Consider the following 15,466-nt stretch of genomic DNA (forward strand, 5'->3'; position numbering starts at 1 on the left):
GATTGCTGATGTGTGTACTATTACATTTTTGTTAAGGGGGGGAAAAAAAAGCCTCATTTTACAGGAAAAGCAAAATCAAACCAGCAGACATTCTAACCCTCAACTGAGAGCCATCCTTAGCGTGGCCCTGCCCATTCCCAAACCTGTTGTTCTCCATGGAGCTGACTGACACCCCCGTCGCTGGTTTCAGGGGCTGCTGCTGGCACCTCGGAGCTACTTCCTTCCCCCAGTAGCTCCTTGAACTGGACTGTTGGCCTCCCCACTGACAACGGCCACGACAGCGACCAGGTCTTTGAATTCAATGGCACGCAGGCGGTGAGGATCCCGGACGGCGTCGTGTCCCTCGACCCTAAAGAGCCTTTTACAATTTCTGTGTGGATGCGGCACGGGCCTTTTGGCCGGAAGAAGGAGACAATTCTCTGCAGCTCAGACAAAACAGGTTTGTTGTGTCCTTGGACTGGCTAGTGTTCTTCAGAGTCCCCTCACAGGGACTAGCTCCCCCCTAGTGCTCTCTGTTCTATGGTAGGGACACTGTCCTCAAGAGAGACAATTTACTGGTTTTGCTCAGTGGATTGATTATCATGAGTTCTCAATATAACTCTTGTGTGTTTGTTCCTAAACCCTGTTTGGGCCCAGCTGGAGGCTTCATTTGTGCAGATAAAAATCACGTCTTTAAATCCATTAAGGAAACAGACTTAACTATCCTCTCGGGCCTGAAGTTGGCAATTTACCCATCGACACTTTCTTTTCAGATATGAACCGACACCATTACTCACTCTATGTCCATGGGTGCAGACTGATTTTCCTCCTCCGTCAGGACCCGTCTGAGGAGAAGAAATACAGGCCTGCAGAGTTCCACTGGAAGTTGAACCAGGTGAGTGACTAGAAGTCTCTCCGGGTATCATCACTCAGGATGTGACAGCCTGAGGGACATCGTGGTTTGTGTGTCTGTTGGTCACTTCACTCCTCCCCACTGAAGCCTTCCTTTCCCTGGGTGTGCATTGTGTAACCCTCCAACACTAACATGAGTGTTGTGCTCTTCTTGGGCCAGAGAGATGGCTCGTCGGGAAAAGGGACTTGCCACCAGGCCTGACGACCTGAGTCTGGTCTCCAGAGTAAACACACATCACAGAAGGAGAGGACCACCCCCAACAAGTTACCCTCTGATGTGCACACGTGTTGTGGCACATGTGCACACACACCTACACATTTTCAACATTAAAAAGGAATATGTGGGGTTTTTTTGTTTTTGTTTTTCGAGACAGGGTTTCTCTGTGTATCCTCTGTCCTGGACTCACTTTGTACACTAGGCTGGCCTTAAACTCACCTGCCTCTGCCTCCCGAGTGCTGGAGTTAAAGGCATGTGCCACCGCCGCCCGGCTAGGAATATGTGTTTTAAAGTGAAAGAACAGTTATGATGGATTGAAATAAAGAGGGCTGTTGTAAGAGATGCCATTGAAACCTCATGCTTAACTTGCTCCGTGTTGTTTAAGGCTGTGCCATCGGGACTCTGGCAAGGAGTGCTGCATTGATTCAGCAGGTCGGAGGTGCCACGGAAGCCCAAACTATTCAAGGAGCTGCAGTCTTGGTATCTTTCAGATGCCACACAATTATGGCTCCTCCAGAGACCACACAGCATTCCTCCTGGTGATGTCATGGCTTTGGGAGGCGGATGTGCCAGTGCTTGCTCTAACTGAGATTATGACAAGGAGGAACTCTCTGGCCTTAGCTGAGCCTTACTTGGTTCGTGGAGTTCGGGAGCCAAGGCTGACAAGTTGTTAGAGGACCTGCGTTTGCTAAAACGTAACACTGTCTGATAGTTGCTGGGTCCACAAAAGGCCAAGGCATAAATGAGAGGGGGGAAAGAAAAGTATGTTGTGAAAAAACTACTTTTTAACGTAGGTGAACACTGCAGGCATGTTCCTGCTCTGGTGGCATGTTGAGGATCTTTTTTTTTTTTTTTTTTTTTTTTTTTTTTTTTTTTTTTTTATTATGTATATAGTGTTCTGCCTGCATGTACACCTGCAGGCCAGAAGAGGGCATCAGATCACATTATAGATGGTTGTGAGCCACCATGTGGGTGCTGGGAATTGAACTCAGAACCTCTGGAAGAGCAGTCAGTGCTCTTAACCACTGAGCCATCTCTCCAGCCCCATGTTGAAGATCTTATGGTTGCATATTTGCTAGAACTTTAGCTGTGTAAGGAAGAAGACAGGCGGGCATAAAAGACATTCCTCTGTGCTTTCACCCAGTTGCTACAGTGATCAACCCTTGTCAGTTTTGTCTCATTTTTGTTGTTGTTGTTTTTGTTTTTCGAGACAGGGTTTCTCTGTGTATCCTTGGCTGTCCTACACTCACTTTGTAGACCAGGCTGGCCTCAAACTCACAGCGATCCACCTGCCTCTGCCTCCTGAGTGCTGGGATTAAAGGTGTGCACCCCCACCGCCCAGCTAGGAATATGTGTTTTAAAGTGAAAAGGCAGGGCTGGAGAGATGGCTCAGCAGTTAAGAGCACTGGCTGTGTTATACCTGTTCTTTGTTAATGGTGTATATAACCAACCCCCAAATTACTCAATAATTCCCAGGAAATCCAAACATACTGTTTCATTCAGTGTAGACATTTGTGTCCTATTGTGTCTGTGTTGTCATGTACTCCCAATACAGTCCTCATGCCTTAAGTTAACAGGAGTGGCTTAGTGACCATACATGCCCAGCATACCTGAGACCCTGCGTCCAGTAACCAACACGCTCATTCACCCCAAAAAAGGAGAAACCAAAGGAAAGATAAAATTAACTCTTCATATAATCAGTATCCAGTAAGTGTCCAGGTTTTAATTTGTTTTATAGCATTTTTTATTTGGGCCAGAGAATCTCTACAGCTTCTTTGCATTGGGTTCCATAAGGAGCCAGACATTATAGGTTGATATATTCGCAGTGCCCATTCGCCTACTGCAAAGGGATCCAGTTTAATTTGCAGGCTGAGCTACGTGGTCTTTTTAATTGTTTATTCAGTCATTATTTTTTGAGGCAGGGTCTCTGTATCCCTGTTTATGTAGAGCTGGCTGAACTTGCTGTGTAGACCAGGCTAGCCCCGAACTCACAGAGATTCTTGTCTTTGCTTTTTCCTCTCCCCTCTCCCCTCGCCCCCCTCCCCTCTCTTTTGTTTCCGGCAGGGACTCGTAGAGCCCAGGTTGGCTTCAGACTCACTGTGAGGCCAAGGGAGTTGCACTTCTGGTCTTCCTGCCTCTACTTCCCAACTGAGGGGATGACAGTCAGGCACCTTGGTGTGGTCCTGTGGGGTCCGGGGGGTTTGATCCCACGGCCTTATTTGAGGGTGCCTTACCAACCGGGCCCCCCCCCCAGCCTGTATGTTCCTGTTTGGACGAGCAGTTCAACAGAGAGCATGTACATGCCCTGTCATGGCAGAAGCGGGTGGCTTGTCGAATCCCAGTCTAGTTCCAGGACGGTCAGGGCTACATAGGGGAGCCCTGCCTCAAAAGGGGGTGCAGATAGCTGGTTGACAGTCTAGCCCAGGTGCTAGGAGATAAATGTCCACCCTGCTGCTACAGAAACTTCTGGATGCCGTGCTAGCGGTGGAGAATTGTGCAGCCCCGTCCATGTCATGCATTCCTGGCCTGTGGTGACAATACTGTTCCGAAATGCCCAAGAGACAATGAAACTGTCCTACCCCTTTCCAGTGGGATGTGTTTGCAAAATACTTTCTTATTAGATTTTTTTTTTTTTTTTTTTTGGAGAGAGGGTTTCTTTGTGTAGCCTTACTATCCTGGACTCACTTTGTAGACCAGGCTGGCCTCGAACTCACAGCGATCCACCTGCCTCTGTCTCCAGAGTGCTGGGCTTAAAGGCGTGCGCCACCACCACCCGGCTTTGTTAGATTTTTTAAAACCCTTTTCTTTTTAGGAAGTCATTCCTTACACAGGACTCGTTCTCCATGCCCCGCTGTTGCCTGGGGTTGTGTCTTTGGTTGATCAGGCTGGTGACATGTCACGCTTCCTTTGCCTTGGTTGGCTAGGTCTGTGATGAGGACTGGCACCACTTTGTCCTCAACGTGGACTTCCCAAGTGTGACTCTGTATGTGGACGGCGTCTCTCACGAGCCCTTCTCTGTGACAGAAGACTACCCGCTTCATCCCGCCAAGATAGAGACTCAGCTTGTGGTCGGAGCTTGCTGGCAAGGTAACGGTTGCCCGCCCGCCGGCCTCCCGCTCCCCAGCCGTGGGAATTAAACAGCAGCTCCCTAACTGCGTAAGGGATGAGGCTCTTAGAAGCTCATCATCTTTACCCGTGTGTCCTTTACCTGTGTGTGGCCTTTTAGAGGACACTACTCCTGTCATTGATGGTTGTTTAGTAAAGGTGTGTGTGTAGACAACAGCCTGCCATCACCTCCCCTGAACCTGAGGACAGCGGCACCCAGCGGAAATGCATGGTTAGGAAACTAGCATATTAATGTCTGCGAAGCCAGAGGCAAGAGTGAACCATAGACACAGAAATGCAAAGGACACAGAGGCATCAGATGGCCTGCAGGTCTCTTCCGTAGCCCTTAGGTAGCCCTTGACGGCTTGCTAGGCACCTGGTGAGGGAGGGGACGTTTGGAGAGGACTCTGGGAAGCTCTGCTGAAAGGTATGGCCGCTGTGGCCTGAGCTAAACCCCGGCTCATGTGTGTTTGCTGGGCAGCTGTCTGGCTTCCTCTCATTCATTCTCTCAGGTAACCCTCGTACTCCTCTTGTATAGCCGAGGAAACTGAGGCTCAGGGAAGGAGCAAGCCCGAGATTATCCAGGTGACTAACACAGAGCTGGGATTTGAACCTGCAAAGCCAGGGCACATACACGGAACCCATGCTGTGACTCACCAGACCAGGTCTGACCATTCCCTGAGAAGTAGAGCATTCCTGGCATGGTGAAACCTGTGAGCGCCTAAAACAGTACACTGGCTATTGGTGGGATCTTGGGTAGGTGATTAAGTTGAGAAAGATTGACTCTGAATTTGTGTAGTGATGCCCATGGTACCCCGTTAACAGCTGAGGAAAAAGCCCCATTAAGGGCCAGAAAAAAGCACGATGTGAAAGTGGGGAAGGGCTTTGGGACAGTGTGCGGGTCCCTGCTCTGCTGTGCGGTGGTGGTACGAAAACACCCATGATTCTGTTGGCGACAGGGTCACAGTTACCACCTATACATACGGCTGTGGTTTATGGCCTATACTTAAAGCCAAGGGAAATACGTTCGTTAGTGGAAATAAGCACAGCTGTTCTCGTCCAAGTCCACAGAGCCACGAATCCTGCCTTGGAGTGGCACGCTCCCTCCCTTGGCCCATGTACCCAGCTGCCTCTTACGGCACAGCGCTGTCACTGTGTGAGGTGACGAGACTTTAGGTACTTTGCCCCCCATAGTGCCTTTACTTTAGTTAGAAGAGGATGAACAAATCTTAACTCCCAAGACAGATTTATTTTTAGGAGAATTTGAATATCATTGTTTTTCTTCTAAATTCTTTCAGATACAAAGGAGTAAGATAGCGCATTAAGGTGAACCTCTTCAGCAGGTCCCCAAGTTTGCTGTCGGTTTCTACACTGCCTGCGAGAAAATGGGATGTGAAGCCAGACTGAGCTGCAAGGCAGACAGACAGACAGACAGACAGACAGCTTTCAGCCGATGCCCGGTGACTAGGGTTTAAATTCAAATGTGCTATAAGAAAAAACAAAACAAAAAACAAAAAAGCCTCACAAGCATAAGCCTGAATGAAACTCTGTTCTGGTTTCATTGTTTTGGCTGAGCGGGCCAGCCTACACTGTCCTGCATCCTTTGGTGTCACTGCCATCAGCTAGCAAATGCTTTCCATCTTTTCTCTTTTGCCCTCAGCTGCCTCAGCTCTTTTAACCTGACAGCAAGTTCCACACCAAGCCAACACAAATGCTTTTTGTTGTAATTTAAAACATTTTTGTGTTATGGTGTTTTTGCCTGTATGTGTTATCTGTGCACCACATGTGTGCCTGGTGCCTGGTGCCTGGTGCCTGTGGAAGCCAGAAGAGGCTGGATCTTCTGGAACCAGAGTTATGGATGGTGTGAGCCACCATGTGGGTGCCGGGGATCGAACCCAGATCCTTTCGAAGAACGGCCCATGCTCTTAACCACTGATGCATCTCTCCAGCCGCTACCAGCGCACGTTGTTTAAAATTCAGTTGATGTGGAGGAAACTGACCTCTGCCTTTTAGTGAATGTGGAACCCCTCTCCTTGCTGGGGAGGGTGGGCCATTGGCGGCGGCAGCACCTCTGCCTGTGTTAGAGTACGGAGAGTGGGCATGGAGGTGCAACTGGCTCCCCAGGTCTGGCCTCAACCCAAGATATCTCCACACTTACTGCATGGAGGTGGCAGTACCTAAGCACACTGTAGTGGCCAGTGTTGCCAAGCAGTTTGCTTATCTGGGTGAGATCCGTAGCCAGTCAGCCTCTCTTAACATCTTTTCTCTGTGATTTAAAATCCAGAAAGCAGCACAGACTCGCCCCTGGAATGGGCCCTCCTGGTTTGTCTGCGTTCTGCTTCCGGTCTGGAGGGAAGATGAAGTTGGCCCAGGAGCTGATTGCTTATTCACATCTGCTCCAGTGCCACTCCTGGCCAGACCTCCTGGGAACGCGTTGTAACGTGGGCTAGACAGATAACGAATTCATTCGGTGTGCCTGCTTTTCTTTGTCTGACTTTGAACTGATTGGTTCTGGCAAGGAGAACAGGTGATGGTGGTATAAAAGGAAAACCCCAAGCGAAGCATTGGAGGGGTCACTTCCGGGCAAAAGTCACAAAGTGTAAGCTTGCATCCGGGTGTAACACGTCCCATACGCCAAGAGGGGACTTTTGTTCTCTGCGGCTCGTGTTCGGCTGCTCCAGCGCTTGTCTCATGAGGTCCAGTATGAAGGCCCTAACCTCTTGGTCCTTTCTGCTGTCTGTCTTGCCTTTCCAGAGTATTCAGGAGTCGAAAGTGGCAATGAGACCGAGCCTGTGACTATGGCCTCTGCAGGTTGCTGGAGCCCCCGCCCCGCCCCCACACCCCCTCCCCTCACCCTCCCCTTACCTCACTAGAGTGTTTCCTTTAAGGATGAGGCACTGATTCATTCCACATGTCGCATGAGATGAGCAAACCGCGTTTTGACCCTGGAAACCATTTCAGCTGCTTGCCTGCATCGGCTTCCCCATTGCCTGCTGGGACTTCCTCTCCTGCCCCTGCCCACCCTGCAGAAGGGGGACAGATGATACCCCCATGGGCTGCATCTGTGGGTTTTCAGTCACTCCAGTTCCCCAGGCCCACTGCACGAGGCTCCCACTGAAACCCCCCAGGCCGAGGGTCCCCTTCTTGGTGCTCCTGTGGCTGACAGGACAAGACAAGAGACCTTTCTACATTTTCTGTCCTGATGGAGTCTAAATCCTAAGCTGAAATAGCAACCCCTAGCAATGGCTTGCCATGCCAGGGCAGTCCTTCATCAGTATAAAGGCCAGCTGTACCCTGGGGCTCTTCGCTGTGTTCTGTCAAGGTTCATCCTCTGGGGTCTTATTTTCTTCATTGCATCTCCCCTGCCTGTTAACCTCAGAGACAGAACTCAGCAAAAGGCCTCCCTGACAGCCAGGATGACTGGGCAAGCATGAAGCCAGGGGTTCAGATCCCTAGCACCCATATATACATGTCAAGCGAACCTGGCAGCCAACTTGTAATTCTAGTGATTGGACGGCAGAGACAGGGATTCCCTGAGCAAGCCGGGTAGTTAGACTAGCTGTGTGGGCAAGCTCTGGCTTCACCAAGAGGCCTCCCTCCGTGAATAGGGTAGAGAGCAATGGAGGAAGATTTCCAGAGCCAACTTCAGGTCTACCCACACACATGAGCCAACATATATGAACACACATACACACATGCGTGCATATTGTACGTGTATGCACCACACACGCGTGCACATATGTACAAATGTGTGTGCATGTGTGTGTGAGTACTACGCACACATGTGACTGCACACAAACCTCCCTAGAAGGCCTCAAAGGCTTTTAATGTGGGGACTCTAAGCATCCCAGAGTTCCTGTCATGCTACGATCTAGTCTTTCTCCCACCCCAACTCCTGGGTCCTCAGAGTTAGGGAAAGTGTCCCGCAGTGTGCTCAGCCAAGTACCTGGTAGTGGTTGAACAGGTGCTGCTAAGGAGGCAGGGACTCTGTGCACCTTGGTGATGGTACAGTGCGCTCTGTGCACTGGCTACCATCATCAGGGAGTGGCCAGGTATATAAAGACTCTGGAGGGGTCTCTGGGCATCCAGGCTATGGGTGAGGGGCCCTCTCTCCCTGCCCCTCCCCCCCCCAATGCTCCTCTCTTCTTCAGGCCATGTGCATGATCATAAACAACTTAATTTTTTCATTGTGCTTCCATGTAGATTGCAAGGCTAACAGGGTTTGGTCTGACTAACTTGCATGTCCATCCATCAATGCCACAGCTGGTAACAGCGGTGAGAAGTAACCGGGAGCCTATCAGCCTCAAGCCTGACTTCTGGCTTCCTCCGTTCCTAAGGTGGTGACCTGCACATGACACAGTTTTTCCGAGGTAACCTGGCTGGCCTCACAGTCCGTTCTGGGAAACTGGCAGATAAGAAGGTGATTGACTGTCTCTACACCTGCAAGGAGGGACTGGACCTGCAGATCCCTGAGGGCGGCAGCAGAGGAGTGCAGGTAGGAGCTCACAGGACCTCACTCCTAGCCTGCTAAGAGTGGGGCTGCAGGGGAAGGCCGAGATGGGGCGAGGACCAAGAATTTCTCTGTGTAGCCTTGGCTAGTCTGAAACTCACTCCGTAGACCAGGCTGGCCTTGAACTCACAGAGATCCGCCTGCCTCTGCCTCTGCCTCAGCCTCCCTGAGTGCTGGGATTGCATGTGCCACCACGCCTGGCTGGGGTCTGTTACGCCGTGAGAGTCTTGTTCGTGGCAACTGAAGCTTCTCGGTGATTCAGTTGCGCTGATCTCTCCGCTGCTGCCTCTGTGCTTTGGCTCCTTTCACTTGAGACATGGTTCCCCTCTCCTCTCTCTGGTCTGGTGATTGCAGATCCAAGCCGGCTCCAGCCAGGCGGTGCTGACCTTGGAGGGAGATGACGTCGGAGAGCTGGATCAGGCCATGCAGCGCGTGTCCTACCTGAACTCAAGGCAGTTCCCCACGCCGGGCCTCCGCAGGCTCAGAATCACCAGCACGGTCAAGTATGCGGCAGTCCTTGTGTTTCCACCCACATGCCCCCGCGCACAAAGTATGTGCGCCTTTAGCTTTTTAAGCCTCTTGGCCTCCTCCTAAGGAAGATCAGTCAGCACTTGGTCCTGCAGAGCCCTGAGTCTGACTCTGAGAGCAAATGCCTTCCTGGAGTGGCCACGCTCTGTCCCCTCTGACAGCTCTCACCACCTCCAGCCGTCTTTTCCCCCCCTCTTCCTGCTTCTCTGACAGGTGTTTTAATGAGGCGGCTTGCATTGAGATTCCTCCAGTTGAAGGCTACGTGATGGTTTTGCAGCCAGAAGAACCCAAGATCAGCCTGAGCGGGGTCCACCACTTTGCCCGGGCGGCTTCTGAGTTTGAGAGCCCAGAGGGCGTTTCCCTCTTCCCTGAGCTTCGAATCATCAGCACGATCACCAGAGAAGTGGAGCCAGAGGGGGATGGGGCTGAGGACCCCACAGGTACCAGCTGGGCCTGGGCCTGTCTCCTTTGCCCTGTCTGCCTTGTTGGGCCCTTTTTCTGTCAGGTTTTGGTGGGGTTTGTTTTTTGTGGGTTTTTTTGTTTGTTTGGGTTTTTTTTTTTTTTTTTTTTTTTGGAGACAGAGTTTCTCTGTGTAGCCCTGGCTGTCCTGGACTCTCTTTGTAGACCAGGCTGGCCTCAAACTCACAGCCATCCACCTGCCTCTGCCTCCCAAGTGATGGGATTAAAGGCGTGTGCCACCACTGCCCAGCTGGAGGTTTTAATGTTTCAGTATTTGAGTCTGTTTCTGGAACTTGTCAGTAGCTGATGTCTTTCATCAGATATCAGGTTTTAAGACGTAGCTTGAGGGCTAGCACACAGGAAGGCAGTGTCCCCACCATTCTTACCCGACAGTCACTAAGTCCTGTTTATTGACTGAGCTGATTCTGGGCCTGGGACCTGGGCCGCCTTTTTGCTTGGCTTACCATATACTCCATCACTGACTACACACTCCAGCCCCCGAGTCTCGAAGGTGACTCTTTCCTGCTTCTGCCCGAGTCCTTAGACCCTGACTGAGCTTGGAATATGGCTGAGGGTTGGGGCTGACTGCCATTGCCCACCCATATAGCCTCTGCTGTTTCTGGTTGGCCATTTCTACAGTGCAAGAGTCCCTGGTGTCGGAGGAAATTGTGCATGACCTGGACACCTGCGAGGTCATGGTGGAAGGGGACGAGCTGAACCCAGAGCAGGAGAGCCTGGAGGTGGACATGGCCCGCCTCCAGCAGAAGGGCATCGAAGTGAGCCGCTCTGACGTGGGCGTGGTCTTTACAGGTGAGGAGCTGGAGCTGGGGCCGGGCGGGCGGAGAAGGGAAGGTGTGGAGTGGTGCATTCGCTTCACACTGGCACCCTTGTGCACAGGGAGCGGGGACACGGGCAGTGCCTTATGCAGGGGGTGCTGGGCACCTAGCAGCACACGCCCCCGGATGGAGAAATGCTTCTACTTGCTTTGCTTTCCTTTGTTGACTCAGAAAGCCACAAAGGTATGGCCATTGGCTCTGCTGACCCAAGTGCCTGCCTTAGCTACTGGGCCCACCTGGGCTTCAGATTTAAGCCCCTCACCTTCAACACCCTACAGGCGTGGACACCATGGCTAGCTATGAGGAGGTTTTGCACCTCCTGCGCTATCGGAATTGGCATACCAGGTCCCTGCTTGACAGGAAGTTCAAGCTCATTTGCTCAGAACTAAATGGTCGCTACCTCAGCAATGAATTCAAGGTGGAGGTGAGTCCCAGGGTGCCCACCCAAAAGGGCCGACAGCAAAAGTAATTGAGTATTCTGACTCTTGGTTCCCAAGGTTTCAGACATTCATGGTGGCAGATACTTAGGGCTCGTGCCAGGGGTGGCTTTGTCCACATTGTAGTGTGCTGCAGGGTAGACGTGCAGACTTGGGCACCTTGCAGAGGTGAAGAGTGAGTGGCGGACTGTCGGGGGGGGGGGGGGGGGAGGCTGTCCCTTGTGTTCCTTATGAGAGAGAGCCCCCAGGGACCCTGTTGAGAGATTGGGTGCCCAGCTGGTTGAGTGCTCACACTGCCAAGGTCACTCTAAGGTCACAGCAGCTGGTGGACAATATGGTCTGCTCTGAAACCTTCAGCAGCCTGTGCTGCAGCCGACACTGTTGACCAGCACCTGTGTGGTCTGGAGACGAGAGCAGTTAATTTTCCCACCGTAACCTAGGTGGCAGGTGGGGACTGCATTTAGAATGCTAATGAATGTTTTACTTGAGCCCAAGGCTGGATGGTGAGAAAAGCAACCAATTTGTGCTGTCTCTCCTAGGGCCACGTTAGAGTGGGGAGGGGGTCTGTGCCAAGCATTTCTCGAGTGAACTGGGATTGTTTTCTGCTCTGATGTGAATGTGTTCTTTTATAAACTTCACTATAAATAAATCATTAGCCAGGCGCTATTTCTGGGACGTGTGACTGTGTTATAACACTTGACAGGTTCTCGTTTTTTATTGTCTTTCTGGTCACTAGAGTAACCCAGTTTGTTCCCAGCCTGGAGCAGGGAGGCCTTGAGCAGCAGCTCAGCTTTGCCAGTGGCTGACTCTGTTTACCTCTCAGGCACACGCGGGGCGCCAGCTTTAGCGGCTCTTTCTCTGCTGCAGGTGAATGTCATCCACACAGCCAACCCTGTGGAACACACCAATCACATGGCTGCCCAGCCGCAGTTCGTCCACCCTGAACATCGGTCCTTTGTTGACCTGTCTGGACACAACCTGGCCAATCCTCACCCGTTTGCAGGTAGCACTGTGGGGAAGGAGATGGGTGAAAACCCTGTGGCATCCATGTAGGGTCCGGACGGATACCCAGACAAACCTGGCAGTAAACATAGCTCACACCACCACCTGTCAGCTGTCCCCATACTGTCACACAAGCTCACCACAGCCAAGGAGCAGCAAGTGAGCAAGGCTAAGCTTAGTGTTTCCTCTTAATCTTTGGGGGAGGGGGGATCAGGCAGAACACTCTGACACACTTCTTTTGACCAAGAGTAGTTGAGGCCAAGGGTGGGATGGCTGTCTGGGCAAACAGTGTCACAGAAGCTGTGCCTGGTCTTCAAATCTCTCGGCAGTTGTCCCCAGCACGGCGACAGTTGTGATTGTGGTGTGCGTCAGCTTCCTGGTCTTCATGATCATCCTGGGCGTGTTTCGGATCCGAGCTGCACATCAGAGAACGATGAGGGACCAGGACACCGGGAAGGAGAACGAGATGGATTGGGACGACTCTGCCTTGACCATCACTGTCAACCCCATGGAGGTAGGTGCACCTTCAGTGAGGAAGCCCAGGTTCGGAGGCCTCGCTGAAGGTCCCACTGACTGGCACAGGCAGGCGGCTGGTACTCTCTACTTCTTTACCCCAAGATGCTTCCGATGTAACCCGACTGAGGTCCATCCCTCAGCAGCGAGCACCTCCTCCCTAGGGCATGGGACTCAGGGTTGCTGATGAGAGCCTCACCTGCCTGTCACGCTTGACCAGGCGCCTCTCCAGCCCTTCTGTCACTGGAGGCTTGTTTTAGCCTTTGTGGCTTCTAGCTAGACTGGTACCATCATCTCTTCGCCAGACGTACGAGGACCAACACAGCAGTGAAGAGGAGGAGGAGGAAGAGGAGGAAGAGGAGAGTGAGGATGGGGAGGAGGAGGAGGATATCACCAGTGCAGAGTCGGAGAGCAGCGAGGAGGAGGAAGGCGGCCCTGGGGACGGCCAGAACGCTACCCGACAGCAGCAGCTGGAATGGGATGACTCGACACTCAGCTACTAAGATACACGCCTCAACACCTGCCCTCCCCGAACTCTGTCCTAGCCATCCCCCAGCCCACGGGTCCACGATGTACAAAATCATTTCGGCCAGCAGGTCTGCAGACCCCTCTCCCTCCCTTTGCTGAATGTCAGCCTGTGCTTGGTGTGTGGGACCACAGGCTCTGCCTTCCGCCCTCCCTGCCCATCATCACACTTGTAGTTTTTCTAGGAGCTGGCCCCCACCCCAGCGTCAGTCAGGGAGTGGACACCAGCACCTCGACCCTCCAGAATCTGCAGTCAGTGGACTTGATGACAAAGGGTAACAGTTACTCCCACTCAGTAATCATTTCTCGTCTTCATTTTTTAAAGTTTTAGTTTTATTTTTCTCCAGACTAGTGCATGTATAAAGTGGGAGAATGGGGGAATATGTAGATGACCAACTGACTTTTTAATATTTTGTAAATAAATTGGGATTCTCTGTGTCCTCTGTGCTAGTGTAGTCCAGGACAGGTATTGTGAAGTCAAGTCAGAACACAGGCCAGGAGGAACTCTCCTCCCCTCCCCTCCCCTCCCCAGAAACCCAAGTTGGAGAGGTCCAAGTTGCTGTGGCCCTTTGCTGGGGTTTCTGTACAGCCACGTGGCAAGGTGCCATCGGCTTTGAGTGCTGCTTAGGCGACCAGACCCAAGCACCCCCTACCACGTTGGAGGCTGGGAACAGCCAAGACGTTGCTAAGGCCCCTGGCCCCTCATACACTCCTGTGACTGGCAGCCACTGAGGCTGTGCAGCCTTGTGGTTTCTGCTTAGTTATCTGTGTCTCCCTGTTGGTGAAAACATGCAGCTCATGGGAACTGACAGCAAAGGTGCAGGTGGTCGGGCTCCTTGATGTAAAGATAACAGTCCTGAGCGAGTCTGCACTCCAGCACCCAACAGGAGATCCTGAGGCCCAAAGACAGTGCTAGAATGTTCCAAAACCGCCTGTTTTCTCCCCCAGAAGCCCCATGGGATGCCCCAGTAGCTGAGAGTCCCGCTGCTTGGCGGTGAGGCAGGAGGAGACAGCAGTGTAAATCCATACAGCACTCAGCTTGTCATTTTACAATCACAGTTTAGACTTCTCCGGCCGGGGAATCTGGCCCTCGCTGCTAGTTTTAAGGATGCTGACGGCTGTGCTGTCTGTGGCCACCCTCCCACGTCCTGTCCCTGTAGCTGCTTTATTAGAAGGAAAGAGGCTCATGAAGAGAGGGACATTGTCATGTGTCAGTAGCTGCGGTTTCCCTTTAAGATTTGTATATTGACGCTAGGTCAGGAAGTGTATGCACTATAATAAAGTTCTGGTTCTAACTCCAGTCTGAGAGTGGAGTCTGCTCTATCAAGGTGGGATATTTTTTGGCCAGGTAAGTGGGGTTATTTTTGAGACAAGGTCTGCTACATAGCCCTGACAGGCTGGCCTGGAACTTCCTACGAAGACCAAGCTGGTCTCAAACTTAAAGCAATCCTCATGCCTCTGTATGCTCAGTGCTGGTTATTGCAGGGGTCCACCCTACGCTTGCCAGGACTTATTTTGGTTTTTATGGTACTGAAGGGCACACCCAGGGCTTCATACATCCCAGGCAAGTATGCTACCACTGCACCGTATCCCCAGACGCCCTCGCTTTGTTTTGAGCCGAGAAGGTAAGAACATAAAAAGGCTTTTATTTCTTTTCACCTGTCTTCACCTGTCATATCAAGGTTGCACAAACTGAAAGGAAATCCACCTTCCTGGTAAAGAAACATGAAACGACTTAAAAAAAAAAAAAAAAGAAAAAAGAAATACTCTTCCAGCCAGGTACACAGACCATACACCCAACTCAGAAATGCTGAGTGTGTGCAGAATCTGCAACCACACCAGGGAGCAGGGCTAGACTCGCTTCAATAAATAATACGGCATACATACACACACAGAGACACGCATTTCCTATTCCAGAGTTGGTGGGCAGACTAAGGGCTCAGCAGGTGCTGTGGAGGTGCTGCTGGGCCCTCGGCTCATCGTGTGGGAGAGCTGACGCCTGGGCTCCTCGAGCCATGTTCTGGGCCACTGGCGATACAGCGGTGATGGTTCTGCAAGTCTCAGAATGCTACCGAGAGATCCAGCTCCTGAGGTGCCAACTGATACATCCAGACGTGCTCGGGCTTTCCAAAAGTCTCCACCACCCCAATGGGTTTAGAAGCCTAGGCGGAGGCTCAGACCTGCATTTCTAGAGTCACCCTGATCTCCGGGACTGCTTTGAATGTGGCCTCTCCTTTGCTCGTACCTCAGAACCTGGCTTCCTAGCTGTCTTTCCAGAGGGCGGCTCTTAGGGAGCTCAGCCCTGTCCTTTCTAATGCTGCCTTCATATGTGGCTCGCTCACTCCACACAGAGGACTCCATTCTGCCTTTCTTGTCTTTATTCTTGACCACACTGAGCTATGTCTGGCACACCAGTCTTTGCACATTTTGAGGCCTGGCACAC

The 15,466-nt window shown here is 51.8% G+C and overlaps 1 protein-coding gene across 1 annotated transcript in view; it reads left to right on the forward strand.

Annotated features, from left to right (window-relative positions):
• Nucleotides 1-13,331, forward strand: part of Clstn1 (calsyntenin 1) — a 32,750-nt gene extending 19,419 nt beyond the window's left edge. Inside the window, exons 7-18 of the mRNA XM_051171100.1 lie at nt 191-439; nt 753-874; nt 4,033-4,195; nt 6,968-7,024; nt 8,551-8,708; nt 9,078-9,226; nt 9,465-9,691; nt 10,350-10,520; nt 10,825-10,970; nt 11,851-11,986; nt 12,315-12,499; nt 12,804-13,331. Of these exons, the coding sequence (XP_051027057.1) occupies nt 191-439; nt 753-874; nt 4,033-4,195; nt 6,968-7,024; nt 8,551-8,708; nt 9,078-9,226; nt 9,465-9,691; nt 10,350-10,520; nt 10,825-10,970; nt 11,851-11,986; nt 12,315-12,499; nt 12,804-13,001 (1,961 nt within the window). The 3' untranslated portion in view covers nt 13,002-13,331. The remainder of the gene's footprint in view (nt 1-190; nt 440-752; nt 875-4,032; nt 4,196-6,967; nt 7,025-8,550; nt 8,709-9,077; nt 9,227-9,464; nt 9,692-10,349; nt 10,521-10,824; nt 10,971-11,850; nt 11,987-12,314; nt 12,500-12,803) is intronic.
• Nucleotides 13,332-15,466: the final 2,135 nt, after the last annotated feature.

The sequence above is a fragment of the Acomys russatus genome, chromosome 29 (assembly GCF_903995435.1).
Source record: "Acomys russatus chromosome 29, mAcoRus1.1, whole genome shotgun sequence".
NCBI classification, from domain to species: Eukaryota; Metazoa; Chordata; class Mammalia; order Rodentia; family Muridae; genus Acomys; species Acomys russatus.